The sequence below is a fragment of the Lolium perenne genome, chromosome 5 (genome assembly GCF_019359855.2).
Source record: "Lolium perenne isolate Kyuss_39 chromosome 5, Kyuss_2.0, whole genome shotgun sequence".
NCBI classification, from domain to species: domain Eukaryota; kingdom Viridiplantae; phylum Streptophyta; class Magnoliopsida; order Poales; family Poaceae; genus Lolium; species Lolium perenne.
In genome coordinates this window covers 109937392-109951849 of record NC_067248.2, presented here as the reverse complement: position 1 = coordinate 109951849, position 14458 = coordinate 109937392, and the positions used below count along the sequence as shown (strand labels likewise).

General features: G+C 41.1%; 2 protein-coding genes across 4 annotated transcripts; one reads left to right on the top strand and one right to left on the bottom strand.

The window, feature by feature from the left end:
- Window positions 1–3170: 3170 nt before the first annotated feature.
- Window positions 3171–9032, top strand: LOC127299615 (O-fucosyltransferase 38). 2 transcript variants are annotated; one of them, XM_051329604.2, is made up of 12 exons: window positions 3171–3409; window positions 4140–4215; window positions 5184–5251; window positions 5670–5758; window positions 5841–6018; window positions 6547–6675; window positions 6802–6935; window positions 7010–7223; window positions 7300–7484; window positions 7834–7929; window positions 8034–8178; window positions 8598–9032. In XM_051329604.2, exons 1-11 carry the CDS (start codon window positions 3233–3235, stop codon window positions 8158–8160), a joined length of 1473 nt encoding a protein of 490 aa, XP_051185564.1. In that variant the 5' UTR covers window positions 3171–3232; the 3' UTR covers window positions 8161–8178; window positions 8598–9032. The 2 variants fall into 2 exon arrangements, with proteins under 2 accessions (XP_051185564.1, XP_051185566.1); XM_051329606.2 differs by lacking the exon at window positions 4140–4215 and having other exon boundaries at window positions 3281–3409.
- On the bottom strand, window positions 8956–10441 carry LOC127299617 (psbP domain-containing protein 4, chloroplastic). Of its 2 annotated transcripts, none has more exons than XM_051329607.2 (5): window positions 10025–10441; window positions 9765–9868; window positions 9565–9673; window positions 9242–9469; window positions 8956–9157 (listed from the first exon to the last, which is right to left on the bottom strand). In XM_051329607.2, exons 1-5 carry the CDS (start codon window positions 10305–10307, stop codon window positions 9093–9095), a joined length of 789 nt encoding a protein of 262 aa, XP_051185567.1. In that variant the 5' UTR covers window positions 10308–10441; the 3' UTR covers window positions 8956–9092. The 2 variants fall into 2 exon arrangements, with proteins under 2 accessions (XP_051185567.1, XP_051185568.1); XM_051329608.2 differs by having other exon boundaries at window positions 9765–9872; window positions 10025–10159.
- Window positions 10442–14458: the final 4017 nt, after the last annotated feature.

Here is a 14458-nt window from a genome sequence, read left to right as displayed (position 1 = left end):
ATCCTCCGAGCTTCTTTCGGCGAAGGTATCCGATGAGGCGATCCCTTTTTCTACACATTGTGGATAGATTGGATGAATGATTTGATTGAGCACCACTAAGCCTAGCAGCCAGGATTCAGATGGACAACGAAATGAGGGACTCACCGATGTATACACAGCTCCAGCATGATTTGATTGAGCATGTGTGGGCTAATGCCTAGATTATGTAATTTTTTCAAATTTTTATGTAATCTTTTCAAATTTTTATGTAATTTTTTTATGATGTAATCGGTAACAATTTTAGTTCAATAAAATAATTTCCTTGCATTATTTTTAATGTTGTAATCTGAAAAAGAAATGCTAATGTCGAGGAGAGAGAAAAGCTGATGTGGAGGAGAGAGAAGTGAGAGCTGACACTATAGCCCGTGCACTGGCACCGTGGGGTGAGAGTGGGATGAGAGTGATGAAAAAAGCTGACGTGGCGGGTGAGAGTGAGGCCATGCATTGGCACCAGCCTAAGAAGACACATGCTGGCAGCAAGATCAGTCTCCTGTGTTGTCCTTAATTAGCCTCGATTTCCTGATTACTTTCCGATGAGGGATTTCCAAATGGCCGTGGCTCAACCGGCCTGGTCTGTGTTATTGCCTTATTGGTCGTGGCTAAACCTGGCCGCATCTACGATCATGCAATCGCGTGATAGAAACATATAGATGAATTGATTGATTGGTATAGGAAGTTTTCTAGACAAGATGTGCATCTACGATTATGCTCTTTTTTTGATAATTTATGTGGCCTGGGAGAAGAGGAATTCGAGGATCTTGAGCAGGACGGCCGGTCATAAACCTTTCGCTCGTAAATGTCTAATGCCTTCCCCGGCGAAGCTATGAAATGTAGTGGGCGCGCGTTTCTACAGAGCGTCGCCGGCGTGTGGACGGGAGGTACTAGCAACATGAATCCCCCCTTGCCACCGGAAGCGAAAGTTAATGGGCCACAAAACCATTAAAAAGTGAGATTGTTTTACCTTTTATTATATTTTATAACTAAATAAGAGACAACTAATATGGAGCAGATTATTAAAATTGGTGCAATAACTCGAAAATATATGTTTCGAACTCGTGAACATTGTTTTCGAATCAAGAGAACGTTTTACAAAAAAAACTTTGAACATATTTTAAAATCATGTGAAAATATATTTGCTTAACCCCATGAAAATCTTTTCGAAACCATCAATAATTTTTGAATCTCAATGCATTTTCTTCAAACCGGTAAACATATTTTTGAGCCCCATGAATATATTTTGAATCCGGTGAATAAACTTATTTCAAACCTCGATATAATTTTGAAACCGGCAAAAAAATTTGAACGCCAGAGAGGAAAAAAAGACAATGCTTTTGTGTGCATTCTGAGACTCCACTGGCTTACTTTGATCACTTTTTTCTTCCCATTTATGTATTTATTTAAATAAACATATTTCACTTTTGATGATCATGGACGGGAGAAGATGAATTATACTATCAACATTTCGAAAGGACATACACAACCAATTAATGGCCATAAGAAAAACGACATGTACATTTTTCGCATTTTTATTTATCCTGAAACATGTATAATGATAGAAAATATACCATAGCAACGCATGGGCATTCACCTAATTTGTTATGTAGCTAGACTGTTTATCTGTGTGACACACTATTTATTTTGCAATCACGATTGCAATAAAAAAAAAAAAACGGGCGAACGGCAGCCGTGCGTAAGCGATACTGTAACCTGCTTCTCTTTTGCATTCAAAAAGGAGATCTGATCGCGTAATTTGTTTTTAGCAAAACACAACAAAATGGGCCTGTACTACTCCGTATTATTGTAGATAGACAGCCGCCTAGCGAGATGGCTTGTCACTGCCAGATACGACACATGGAATCCACCGACCTTTTGCTTTTCACAGCAAGGAATCCATGACTTCATGTACGCCGAGTTCAAAAGGGACTCAACGACTCTCCTTTGTATTTCATATTATTTCAGTTGACTTACACGATTGCTAAAATCTTTGGCTGCATTTGTTTATCTGGCCCACGGTGCACACTGATCTTTTTGCGTGCAAAATATTTGCTAATGGATTCTTGCTTTTCTTTGTTTTCTCGCATGACAGTGCCAAGGATCCTCCATTCCTCCGGAGGAATTTTCCCGCAAACCTCCGGCTCCTCTGAGCAACAGGAGGCAATTTTCAACAAAAATCTTGATTTTGCTTCATCGAATAAAAAACCTCTGTTTATTTTTGCTTCGTTCAAGCAAATACCGGTTTAACTAGAAACAAAAAGAAAAAGATACATGGGACACAGATTTCACCAGAGACTAATTGTAGCAAAAACAAGCTCTATTGTACCATTGCATCATTGTGTGCCATTGCAGCAAAATACAACCTCGCCGGAGGGCATCGCTAGAGACGTTGTAGTGATTTTTTTGTACTAAAGTACCAAAACATCATAACATTTGTAGAAAAAGGTTTATACTATTGCAACAACGTCGCCCCTCGTTGCAACATCTCACACCGCCGATGGTAGCATCGACGACCCTCCTTGGTAGCACTTCTGTCCAACAACGGTAGCACCGCCACCCTTCCTTGGTAGCACTGGGGTCCCCACATGGCAACACCTCCTCACACCATGGCTCGCTTTGCAACATCAGGTGTGGATGCTTACAACAGTGGACCCCAGGACGACGCCTAGCTTGCCTCGTCAGGGAGGATCTGCGTGGGGGAACGATGTGGAAATGAATGGGGGGCATGGAGGCAGATCTGCTCGAGGGCACTACAGAGGAGCTGCCCACACGACAACAGAGCCGTGGTTTCAGGACCTGTGTGGGTGACGACGTGTGCGTTGTGATAAGTGGAGATAAGATCGTGGGTTGGGTCCCACCTCCTGGCTCCTGCTTGGACGCGTGTCGCACGCTGGACCCGGAGGCTGCGCCCGATCGAGCCTCGGCCTAGATACGATTGTTTTCCATAAAGAAATGAAGCTAATATCTAAATAATTCACTTCTTTTTTGGAAACTCAAGTTTAATAATTCAGATAGGTTTTTTTTCGTTTCACGGCAGCGTATGGAATTTGCATCTCGGGCTGAGGCCTACAATTCGCTGCCCGCATAGAAACCATACCCAATACCTGGGCCTAATAATACCCGAAGCCCATCTACGAACGCGGAGTTGAACCTAAGGCCTCCCGTGCGAGTGTGGGCTCTCCCACTCACTCCCTCGCCCATGGCCTACCGCCGCGGAGCGCCTCCGCTCCCCGTCCGGCTCCGGCGGCTCATCCGGTCGCCGATCTCGCGCTGTGCGTGCCTCCTCGTCGCCTTGACGGCTCTCCTCGCCGTCCTCTCACTTCGTCAGATCGCCCGCGTCGACCTGCCCCGTCCGGACCCGCCCCACCAGGACCAGGTCCGTTTCCTGATGCCCCCTCTGTGTCTATTTGCTTTGGTTAGGGATGCAATGCAGTGGCTATTTGCACAAATTTCTCTAGGTCTGTGCCCCAGCTGGTAGTTTTAGCTCATTTCTTGTGATGTGTCATGCCGTCATATCTCCTGTGTAAAGAAATAGCCCACATGGTTCTTGCTACAACAACTGAGCATTCGGCATGGCACTTGTGGTACACAAAGATGTAGTATTCAACTATTTGTACTGTTCTTGAAACTAAGGTCTGGTGAAAACAAAACGGCGTAGCTTAGAGGAAGCAATGTGACATGCTACAGAAGCCATCCCGGCATCTGGGGAGTGTTGAGCCAGCGAAACTTCAGGATAGTGCATGATCTAGTTGTAAAGAAGTTAGGTGCCTTTTTTGTGTGTTTCACTTCCTTTTTTTAATAAGAAAGGTTAAACACTTGGCGACAAGTGTTCCTCTTATGATTTTGCATATTTTTGTTAGCAAAGATGGTGCTATCATAATGCTTAGCATCCCATATATATATAATTAAAACTCTTTGCTGTTTCTTACATAACAAATACCATACACATGCAATTGAAGATTGGTAGACATAGCTTGTAAGAAATACAAACTTACTTCATGTGCTGGCCAGCCATTTTCTTTTAATGAAACCAATATTTGACTCGGAGTCTAGTAGTTATCGATCAATGGATTGATTTCTGAACTGGAGTATTAACTGACTTCCAGATATCAAATGAGCAGCTGTGGGGGTCTAATGGCTACAGTTATCATGCTTGTGTCAAACCAACCCATAGATATATTGGTAATTTTCTTTCTTATGCAGAATTATTTTCTCAAATATATGGTTACTACTCCGTTTACTAATATGAGATGTTCTTGGTGTTCGCAAACTAACAAAAGTCTATGTGCTGGTGATATGAAGCTATGCCGTAGTGCAAACTACTATCATCAACCACACTTGGTGGGATTTTTCTGTAATTAACAATTCTAGACTTCTAGTAACAACACAAATGGAAGTATTTCTTGACTACTTTTTCTCTAGTAGGTTTCAGATAAATGTGTTTTCTGATAAAGGATATCTTCTCGTGAAACTATGCTTACAGTTTTATGAACTGTCATATTTTCAAGTAAATAGTGTCTAATCAAATCATCTACTCCCTCCGTCCCAAAATAGCTTGCTCAATTTTTTCTAGATACGGATTTATCTATAACTAAAATTCGTACCTATACAAAGTTGAGCAAGTTATTTTGGGACGGAGGGAGTAGTAAGTTGCAAGTGTTTAAGATAGAGTAATGATTAGCATTTTAAGAGCTCGATCTAATGTATATGACTTCACTGGTGATATGGCTTAATTAGGATTTTGCACTAGGAGTCAATTTTAGAGTAGACATAGATATAGCGTTTTGTTCAGCGATCAGTTTTAGATATATTCTTTGCGGTCCTAATTTCTCCTTTGGTGTAACTACATTTGATCTCCTCACATATCAAATGAAACATTTAGGTGCACATGTGCAGTCTGCAGTGTCTTACATTTGGTAATAGAAATATGTGCTTTATCTGCAATAGGAGTTATACAATGACTAAGGTATAGCTTATTCTTCGCGTGGTCATTTTTGGGTTGAGTGTCCCTAAATCCGTACATGTAAATTACTATGATGTGGAAACTCTGCCGTTCAAATTCAGTGCACATACTTGTTTTCTTCGCAAGTTTTCCTCAATATTGTTCTGTTTATGTGTTTAGTCACACCATTTTTGTTTTGTTTCGCCAGCTCCAATAGAGTCAGACCGCTATATGACTGTTAGAAGTAATGGAGGACTCAACCAAATGCGAACTGGAGTAAGTTCTTCACCAAAACTTAGCTCTTAGCTTCATGTCTTATCCAAATTACGTGCATACCAAAACTTAGGTGTAGCTTCATGATTTATCCGACCTACATGTACACACTTTTGCATTGTTAATTGAACAGCTGCTCCAATAATAATAATTGCACGTATTTAGGCCTTTTTCATCTGATGAATATCAAATTCAGTTTCTGCATAGATTTATTTAATTTAATAAATCTTATGCTATCCTATTTTTCTGCTGGGTTTCATATCTAGCCTACCCCAACTTGCTTTGGAAAAAAGCTTTGATGTTGTTGTAATAAACCTTATGCTGTCTGCATAATTGTTATCATCATGTCAATCATTTTCCATCAGATGTATTCCAGCATAGTTACCAACTTTGTCTGGATCTTCCTATCTTTTTTCTGCAGATCTGTGATATGATTGCAGTTGCCCGCTTGGTGAATGCAACACTTGTTATTCCTCAGTTAGACAAGCGATCATTTTGGCAAGATACCAGGTTTGACTGTTCGGATATATTTGGTTCACCTTCAATGTTATTCCTGCTTCATTTGAAAATCAATTCGCACAACTACATGCAGTACATTCAAAGACATCTTCAATGAGCCTAGTTTTATTAAATCTCTGGAAGGTGATGTCCATATCGTAACTGACTTGCCCGAAACTTTGCAATCTGCTGTGAGAGCTCGGAAACACTTTACTTCATGGTCTGGTGCAAGTTATTACGAGGGGGCAAAAGAACTTTGGAAGGATCACAAGGTAGTTGCTCAATTCAGTTTCTCCAATTATTGGGTCAATGCACCTGATTTGTACCTGCAAGAATGTTTCTTTGTGGTAAAAATACTACAATGACCTTTCTTTAATAAAACTAGAAAGTTAGCAGCAGACTATCTTGTTTTCCCCTTATGTCCTTCAAGATATTGAATGATGTGATCTAAATTTTTTAATTTTCTTCATTGCAGCTGTTACCAGTCATTTAAATGCTCTTTATAGAAACCATCTTCATTGTGATCCACACAATCTAACATAAAAAGGTCACTGCTATATTTTCTGTACATACCAACTTTGGTGTTCATGGACATGGGATTTGCATAAGAGATTCTCAATTTGATACAGATTCTTTTTTAACAAACACATACATACAAATTTTGATTTACAAAAATATTTTTCTGAATAATTTAAAATTACTACTTTGGATCTGGAGTCTGAAGCTTTTTTTTTTTGAGGTAGGAGTCTGAAGCTCATTTATTTTAGTTCACCTAATCACTTCCAAATTATCTTCTACAGGTAGTTCACATCCCAAAATCTGATTCACGTCTTGCAAACAATGGTCTTCCAATTGATATCCAGAGATTGAGATGCCGTTGTCTTTACCAAGCTTTGCGTTTCTCAGATCAAATTGAGGACCTTGGAAAGGCATGAACACTCTCTCAGTAACCTAAATCTTTAACTATGATTTATGTTGCACTCTTCAATTTGCACTTGGAGATTTATGGCACTCTCGCAACTAGGTTCTGAGCCAACATAACACTTACACAACAGAAGCTTGTGGAGCGTCTGAAATCACGTGGAAGATTTATTGCTCTTCATCTGCGATATGAAAAAGATATGCTAGCATTTACGGGCTGCACTTATGGTCTGAGTGAATCAGAAGCGGATGAGCTGAGAATCTTGAGGTATGAACAATCAACACTATGCAGTTTTAGTTCTGCATGCAAGTTTTATTAACTGGCTTCCTGTATCTCGACAGAGAGAAAACAAGCCATTGGAAATTGAAGGACATTAATTCAACTGAACAGAGAACAGGAGGTAATTGCCCACTGACTCCCCTTGAGGTGGGGATGTTTCTACGTGCGATGGGATATACCGAGTCCACGTGGATTTACCTTGCAGCTGGTGAAATTTATGGTGGTGATAAGTATATATCAAAATTGAGATCATACTTTCCAAACTTGGTTAGCAAGGTTGTTAGCAGTGTTGCTTATTTTATTATTTAGGCTCACCGTCCTGCAGCTATTCTAATGAACTTTAGTTTTGCAGGAAGTATTAGCAACAAAAGAAGAGCTTGAGAAGTTTAAGAATCACGCTTCTCAAGTAGCAGCCCTTGACTACATTATTTCAGTGGAAAGTGACGTGTTTGTTCCATCCCACTCTGGTAATATGGCAAGAGCTGTTGAGGGCCATCGTAGATTTCTGGGTCATCGCAAGACTTTGAGTCCTGATAGGTGATCATATGAATTTTCTCCTGAAAACCTACTTTTTATCTGATCGTGCTATTTCACATATTTTTTTTATTTTTTTCCTATTTTCTATAACTTGCACTGTAATTTGCTCCCAAAATAAGGCTTCATGTAAATAAGAAAGCAACCACCTCAAAATTATTTCTAACATCATTTATAAATTAGAAACTGGATATGCTATCCTCCCGTGCTTGTGTGTGAGTGCATATGTGAAGTTAGGTGTCCTTAGTAGAACTTTGTCCTACTGAAAAATACTCCTGATATTTGATGTCTACCAATCTTGATTGAGTGGATGGGTACATTTGGAGTAAGCCTTGTTGCATTTAATCTTCAGGAGAGGATTGGTGGAACTCTTTGGTTTAATTGAAAAGGGGGAACTTATGGAAGGTCCTAAGCTGTCTTCACTTATTATGCGAATGCATAAATACAGGTGATTTGATTTGATTAAATATACAAGAATGTCACATAATCACATGCACATTACTTTTGTTTGACACCTTATGGATTGTACTGGGTTCACATCTTCGTTCTTAGGCAAGGCGCTCCAAGGAAGAGATATGCTTCCTTGCCAGGGAGCAAGGGGAGAGAACGTCTCAGGACCGAAGAATCCTTTTATGAAAATCCATTCCCTGAGTGCATCTGCCTGACTGGGAAGCACTGATGTGATGATGGTGTATAGGTAATGTCACTGTCCGGTAGCAGTATTACACTAGACTTGTTAGTTTGGAGGTAAAGTACTTTTAAGTCATCTAAACCAGTCATTTTGCAAATCATTTGTTCGGAAAGCTATATATAAAAAGGAGTTGTTATAAGATATTGGTAGGGGAAGCCCATACGAACCCTACATTGAACTGATTTGTTTCAGTTACTGTGTAAATAATTGACTAACCATAATGCTGGATTTTCTATGGTTCTGTCATCGAGATTTTCGTCCTAGGTTTCCCGTGAGGCTGTTATGCATAAGCAAAATTGTTTGTTAGCTTAGTATATCCTAGAACAATTTGAATGTTATTTTGAAGCCATTTATTTTGTAATTTCCCCAAACCTTAGTATATCCTAGAACAATTTGAATGAACTGCGATCTGTTTTTAATTGCAGCTTCATATGGTGACATAAACTCACCTGCTCAACCTGCATTATCGTTGCAGTTCTGCCACTGGAGCTCTAGCTATGTCTTGAAAGTCCAAATCACACACGTACTCCATGATGTGATCACGCAAGTGAGGCAAGGGCATCACTCCTTAACTAATCGACATCCAAGAATCTTATCTGTCCAGATGGAGGCCAGCAAGTATAGTGAAACAACTGATGTATTAGTTCATTTCTAGTCATAGAGGTTTGACATGTAGGCTTTAGCCATGGAAGTTTCAAACGATGTGTTTAGGTCTGAAAGTTGTGGTGTGCTTCCCTGAAGGGGTCTTTAGGTCTGAATTTCTCTGTAACTAGAAGAGGAAGCTTACATACTATAACAACCTTATCAGCTTTGAGAAATCATCATTACAAATGATGTGTATTTATCCTCCCTTCACATAACGGCATCCCTCATTTTCTATAATTATAAAACAGATTACGCGTTGAACAAATCCATGAACCCTAGGCTACGCGGAATGATTCTGCTATTTGCTTCAGATCCTTGTAATGCCTCTTCCATTGCAACCCTGCAAAAAAAAAGAACTCTGTTCAAGATGAAATAAATATTCCTTAGAAACCCATAAATTTATTGACAGGGACAGTCAATTCACCATTTGCAGTTACGCTGAACAGGTAGAGCCTATTCCCAGCAGCAGTAGCCGTGATGAAAATATGGGGTGGCTCCAGCTCAAACTGGTAGTACGTTCTTCCAGAATACTCTGCTGTGGCTGTGGCCAAAACCTTCCCTTCCACATTCTCGCCGATGACCTCCGGTCCAAAGGCATTGATCACCTTCTCCGGCGAGCCGATCTTCTCGATTGTGGCATCCTCAAGGTCATCTAACCGTTGAACAATTGCTAGTCAGTACTGCGAGACAGTTAACATACGTACTAAGAAATATGTGAGGGAACAACAATTTCTTGAGAAGTCTCACCTGCAAACCTCCGAGTGGGTGCTACGATGACGGACAATCGGCCCTCCTTTGGGTTCCCGAACCGTAGGTCGATCTCCGTGCCACCGAGATCAGCAATCGACACTGGCGCCTAAATAAGAAGAATAATTACACAATTTTGTACTCCGTATTAGGAACTGTTTTCTGAAACCGAACTTCTGTTAGTGGATTCAGTTCCTCACCTCTTCCCAGCCACCAGGAACTTTGAAACTGTAGGGGATGATTGGACTCCAACCGACTCCGTGCCCACCCGACTTCTCATCTGGCCTACGGTATGTTCTCCAACCTATCTGAACAAATTATATCCTTATGACATGCATCATGAAAACAATCCTAAACTGCTCTAAACTGAAGGTCAGTTCTTTAAATTGAACTTTCAAGAAGAGAAACATCCTAGTAAATCACATGAAATTAAGAGATCAAGATGGCAGCAAGAACCAACCATTTTTATCAGGGTCAGACAGCCCAGGGATCCGCCCTGCCAGCAGGCCCTGCCCTGCCACTGCGAGGCCATCACCTGCAAAACCAAGCACTGAAACTCCACAAGCTGCCGCAGACGCCAACGCATCCCTCCTCCCTAGCAAGGCCATCCCATCCCTCTCCTGCTCATGTGATCCGCTGCTACACCTCACAACTGCAGCTGCCCTGCCCTTGGTCGGGTGGGCCTGCTTTGTGAGGAGCAGAGAGGATGATGAGCTTGGCAAGAACAGCGCTAAGCTGCTCATTTCTGCTACAAGTGAGATTGCCAGGGAGTTTGGGGCTAGCAGTCCTCTTCCTTGCTTCTCTGCTTCTGGTCTTCCCTAGAGAAATTTTAGTTCCCTTCCGTTCACTTCATAGGTCACTCATGCTTCATTGGCTAAGCTGTTCTCGACCATAGGAGATGGGTGGACAGCAGGGTTTGAGAGCTGAAACCAAACATCTACCTACATTTTTTTTTCTCCCACTGAAAAAGGGATTCTTTTGTTTTTCTTACTTTGGCTTCGTACACAAGAACTGAGATAAAGATAAATCAAATATCATCTGAGCAAGTAATTCTTGGTCACCACTCAGCACTGTTACAACCAAGTTCTTCCGATAGGTAAAAAAAAAAGAACCACATACCAAAAATAAGATAATTCTAGCAGGTACAGGAACATGCCGCGTGTAGGAACGACGGTCACATGCAGGCTAACTAATCAGATTGTTGTTGTAGTAACATAGCAACGTAATCCACATGCCTTTTCTCGCTGACGTGGCTACATCTTACCAACGAGATTCCCGTATCATTTTCTTGACAAGTCCACGCGTCCTTTGCTGATGACTGATAGACGGTCCGTCGCCCCGTAGACCAGCTGGAATATAAACTAAGACCTTTTTTTAAAATGCTTGCAAGTCAAATTGTTGTGCCGTCATTGGTCGCGTCTTCTTTTTTGTACGAGCAGTATTCATTTCCTCCATCCCCATTCCATAGTACTACTAGTATATGTATATGTATGTGATTCACGTGTTCGTGCATGGATGAGCGTGTATTAGTTGGTACACCTCTACACCATATCTACATGTACACCTTGTATCATCATTGCATCTAACACGCTTTCCATGGAAATAAGATTACACATAATGAAGTAAAATCATACTTTATACAAGCCTTTTTCGTCCAGATATCTACGTCTTCAATACTCCCTCTATTTTATTTTAGTCTACATCTTACGTAGACTAGAATTTTATTTCATATTAGTCTACATTTTAGCTTTGTAATCAATAACAACACAGAAAACGAACAAAACCTGCTTTCTCTATTGGATAATTTTATTGTAGTAGCTTGGATTGGTATTCACGTATCACAGTAGCCGTATTAAATAACTTGCTAATTGGCGTCTTAGAATTTGTCGAATGTAGACCAAATGAGGACAAATAGGGAGTACTTAAATTGTGAAGTATATTTGTCGATGCACCATGATAGATTTATTTTGGGTTCTTAATTTGTATTGTATGTGTTTATTTGTTTATCTATAGATTAGCCAACTTTAGAATTAAAGCCTGACTTATGACAAAACTTATGTGCTTTATATTGGAAAGAAGAAAGTTTAAATTAGCAAAATTCCAGTTTTTTACCCCCTCTTGGGGAAGTCCACTTTTCAACCAGACATACAAGATTTTTTTTTTCGAGGGTGCCATTGAATTACAAGTTTGAACTGCAAATTCATATCGTTTTTAAATTCATGGATGAGAATTAAAAATCCAGCAGAGTTCAAGGTTAAAAAAAGGACTTATGTAAATTATGGTTGAAACATGAAAACGTTTAATTATTAACTCCTGTGGCTGAAACGTAGCTGTGACTTTGGCGGATGACTTGCCTATTTCCACATTTCATTGTGCACCGGTAGCCTTTTTTTTGTGCTAGGATCAGCGAAAAGAATATATCTGATTTTTGGAAATGTGATTCTGAAAATGTGCTCCTACCTACGGGAGAAAAGTCACATGCATGTATATCCTTGTCAACTCGTACAAGTTCCGTTCAAAGCTGCAAGCAATGCCCTGGCAACTTGACCAATCAACTGCTTGGCACAGTTCACACACATGTATTTCTGTTCCTGATCTGTGAGATGTGTACATATATTCTTCAGAGTTTTCTGGTTCCTCAGGTTCTCGGAAATTGACTTCTGTTTCTATAATAGGCTATATCAAATTCTTACCTGCTGAGACATCCCAAGAAAAGAAGCATCACAAGAAATGCCACGATATACTCATGTGTCATGGTGCTGAAATTTCGACCGTTTTGCGGATCTTTAGGCCGTTTCGGGTGGTTTATCGTCTGTCGTTTCTCTTGGGTCGTGTCTTCTTTAGTTAGACGTCGTAAAACTCTCCTATGTTCATGATATACATGCAGCTCTCCTACAAGAAAGATCAGTGCTCAAAATAAGAACATAACAGCTATTTGACCATGACCATTCTGAAAGCCAAATGGACCATTGCCTCTACCTACACGCCAAATAAATGTTGCAAAATTTGGTTCGAATTCTTCCAGAAATACTAGCCCTGCGACGCGGAATGCCAGTCAGAGGTCACAGTCGTCACAAACCTCTCGCAACTGTTTTGGGGTTCAGATTGATCAGCAACACACGGAAATATGCAAGGACATGTAGAAAAATGGAGACACCATCACCATCGCATCTGTCGATCATTTGCTGGAAACCTTTATATGCTGTACTTGCAGCACAGTCACATTCATATCACATTTGTCCGGCGAAGGAATGTGCAGATAACATCTGCTACAGCACTGTTCCTGGTAAGGAACGTGGGTCTTCAGAATTAATCATGCCCTCCAGAGCTACATCCTTTTCATTGTACCCCAATTTATTGTATACACGAAGATTTGCCATTCCGGGTCGTCTATCACGGCTACGAGAAGGCAATTTGTTCTTGGAACTCTTAAGATAAATCTTGATAATTATGAATCAACAATAACATTGCGAAGAAAAAAGTTCTTGGAAAAGTCAATAATAACAAAATGACAACACTCTCTTTGTTCAGTTTCCCTGTATCCTCAGCACGGTCATTTCTCGCAGGTAATCGAGTTCCCTATTGGCTCAACTATATATCCTTGTGGGACTAATCAGGTAGTAGAACAGTTAAATAGCAGGTACAAGGGAATCACTGAGGAACTTTTTTTTTCTTCCGATAAATGCAGTTAGACAACATAAAATTTAGTTTGCCTGAATTTTCTCTAAGAAAATGTCTCTGAGTTACTGTGAGAAATAGACCAAAGACATATTGTCTTTCATTTTTATCAACATTTTTTTTTGACCTGGACTACGGCGGGCTTACGCCGGCCTGAACACTTTATAACCAATAAGGCAAACAACCGGGTTCATTACAATGAGAGTTTTGAGGCACCTAGTCGACTAGGCGGGGAGAGCAAAAAGGAAAAAAGAGAAAGGGAGGGGGAGGTTTTTTCAAGGGGGATCATACCCGTTACACCAAGAATTTAGAAAGGAGGTTGAGGAGGGGGTGTTACATCTGAAAGCCCAGAGCCGGATATCCTGGATGCATCTGCGGGTGACAAAAGAGAGATCTTCGTTTATGCTATTGAAGGTCAGAGCATTCCTACGCTTCCAGATGCTCCAAGCGATGGCCGTGTTAATAGTGGCTTCTTCATAACTGCTGCTGTGCTGGAGGCAGAAGTCTGAGAAACTGGCGTCGGCGCCGGGGTCGAACCCCAGGTGGAAAGACTCCCAAACTTCGGTAGCTTGGGGACAGAAGAGCAGCAGGTGGTCAGTATCTTCAACGGTGTTGCATGAGAGGCAAGCGGCGGAGGTGGTGCCGGAACCGCCGTTCGTTGGTGGGGAGCCGTTTTCTCCTGGCAAGCCAGCAGAAAAACTTGCACTTGAGGGGGGGCGCACTCCTCCAAACCACAGTCGCCACATCGTCAATCTGCAAATGCCTGAAGGAATGGACATAGAAACACTTGTTTGAAAGTTTTTTTGTTAGAGAGGCGGGTGTCCCGTAAATCCGAAACGTCAAGACGAAGGTCTACCAAGCTCAGCTCGTGAGACAAGACTCGAAGGTCATCAGCCGCGGCAGCGTTAAGGCGCGGTCCAAGGTAGGTGCGGAGACCCAAGGAAAGAGTAGCGGCAACACTGATGTTGGGTCGAGTGGAGTGAGAGAAGAGATTGGGGAACCGCTCCTGTAGGGGTTGATCGCCAAGCCAGAGGTCCATCCAGAAGGCCGCGGAAGCCCCATTTATCAACATTTGAGTTTGCTGCATCTAAAAAGAAAACATTTGAGTTGGCTGACAGAGCTTACCGCCCTTTTAATGTCTTTTACTCTTCTTATAAGAAAGTAAGATAGGTCTTTTAAAATTCTCATTGAGAACAAACAGACTATCGCACACAAA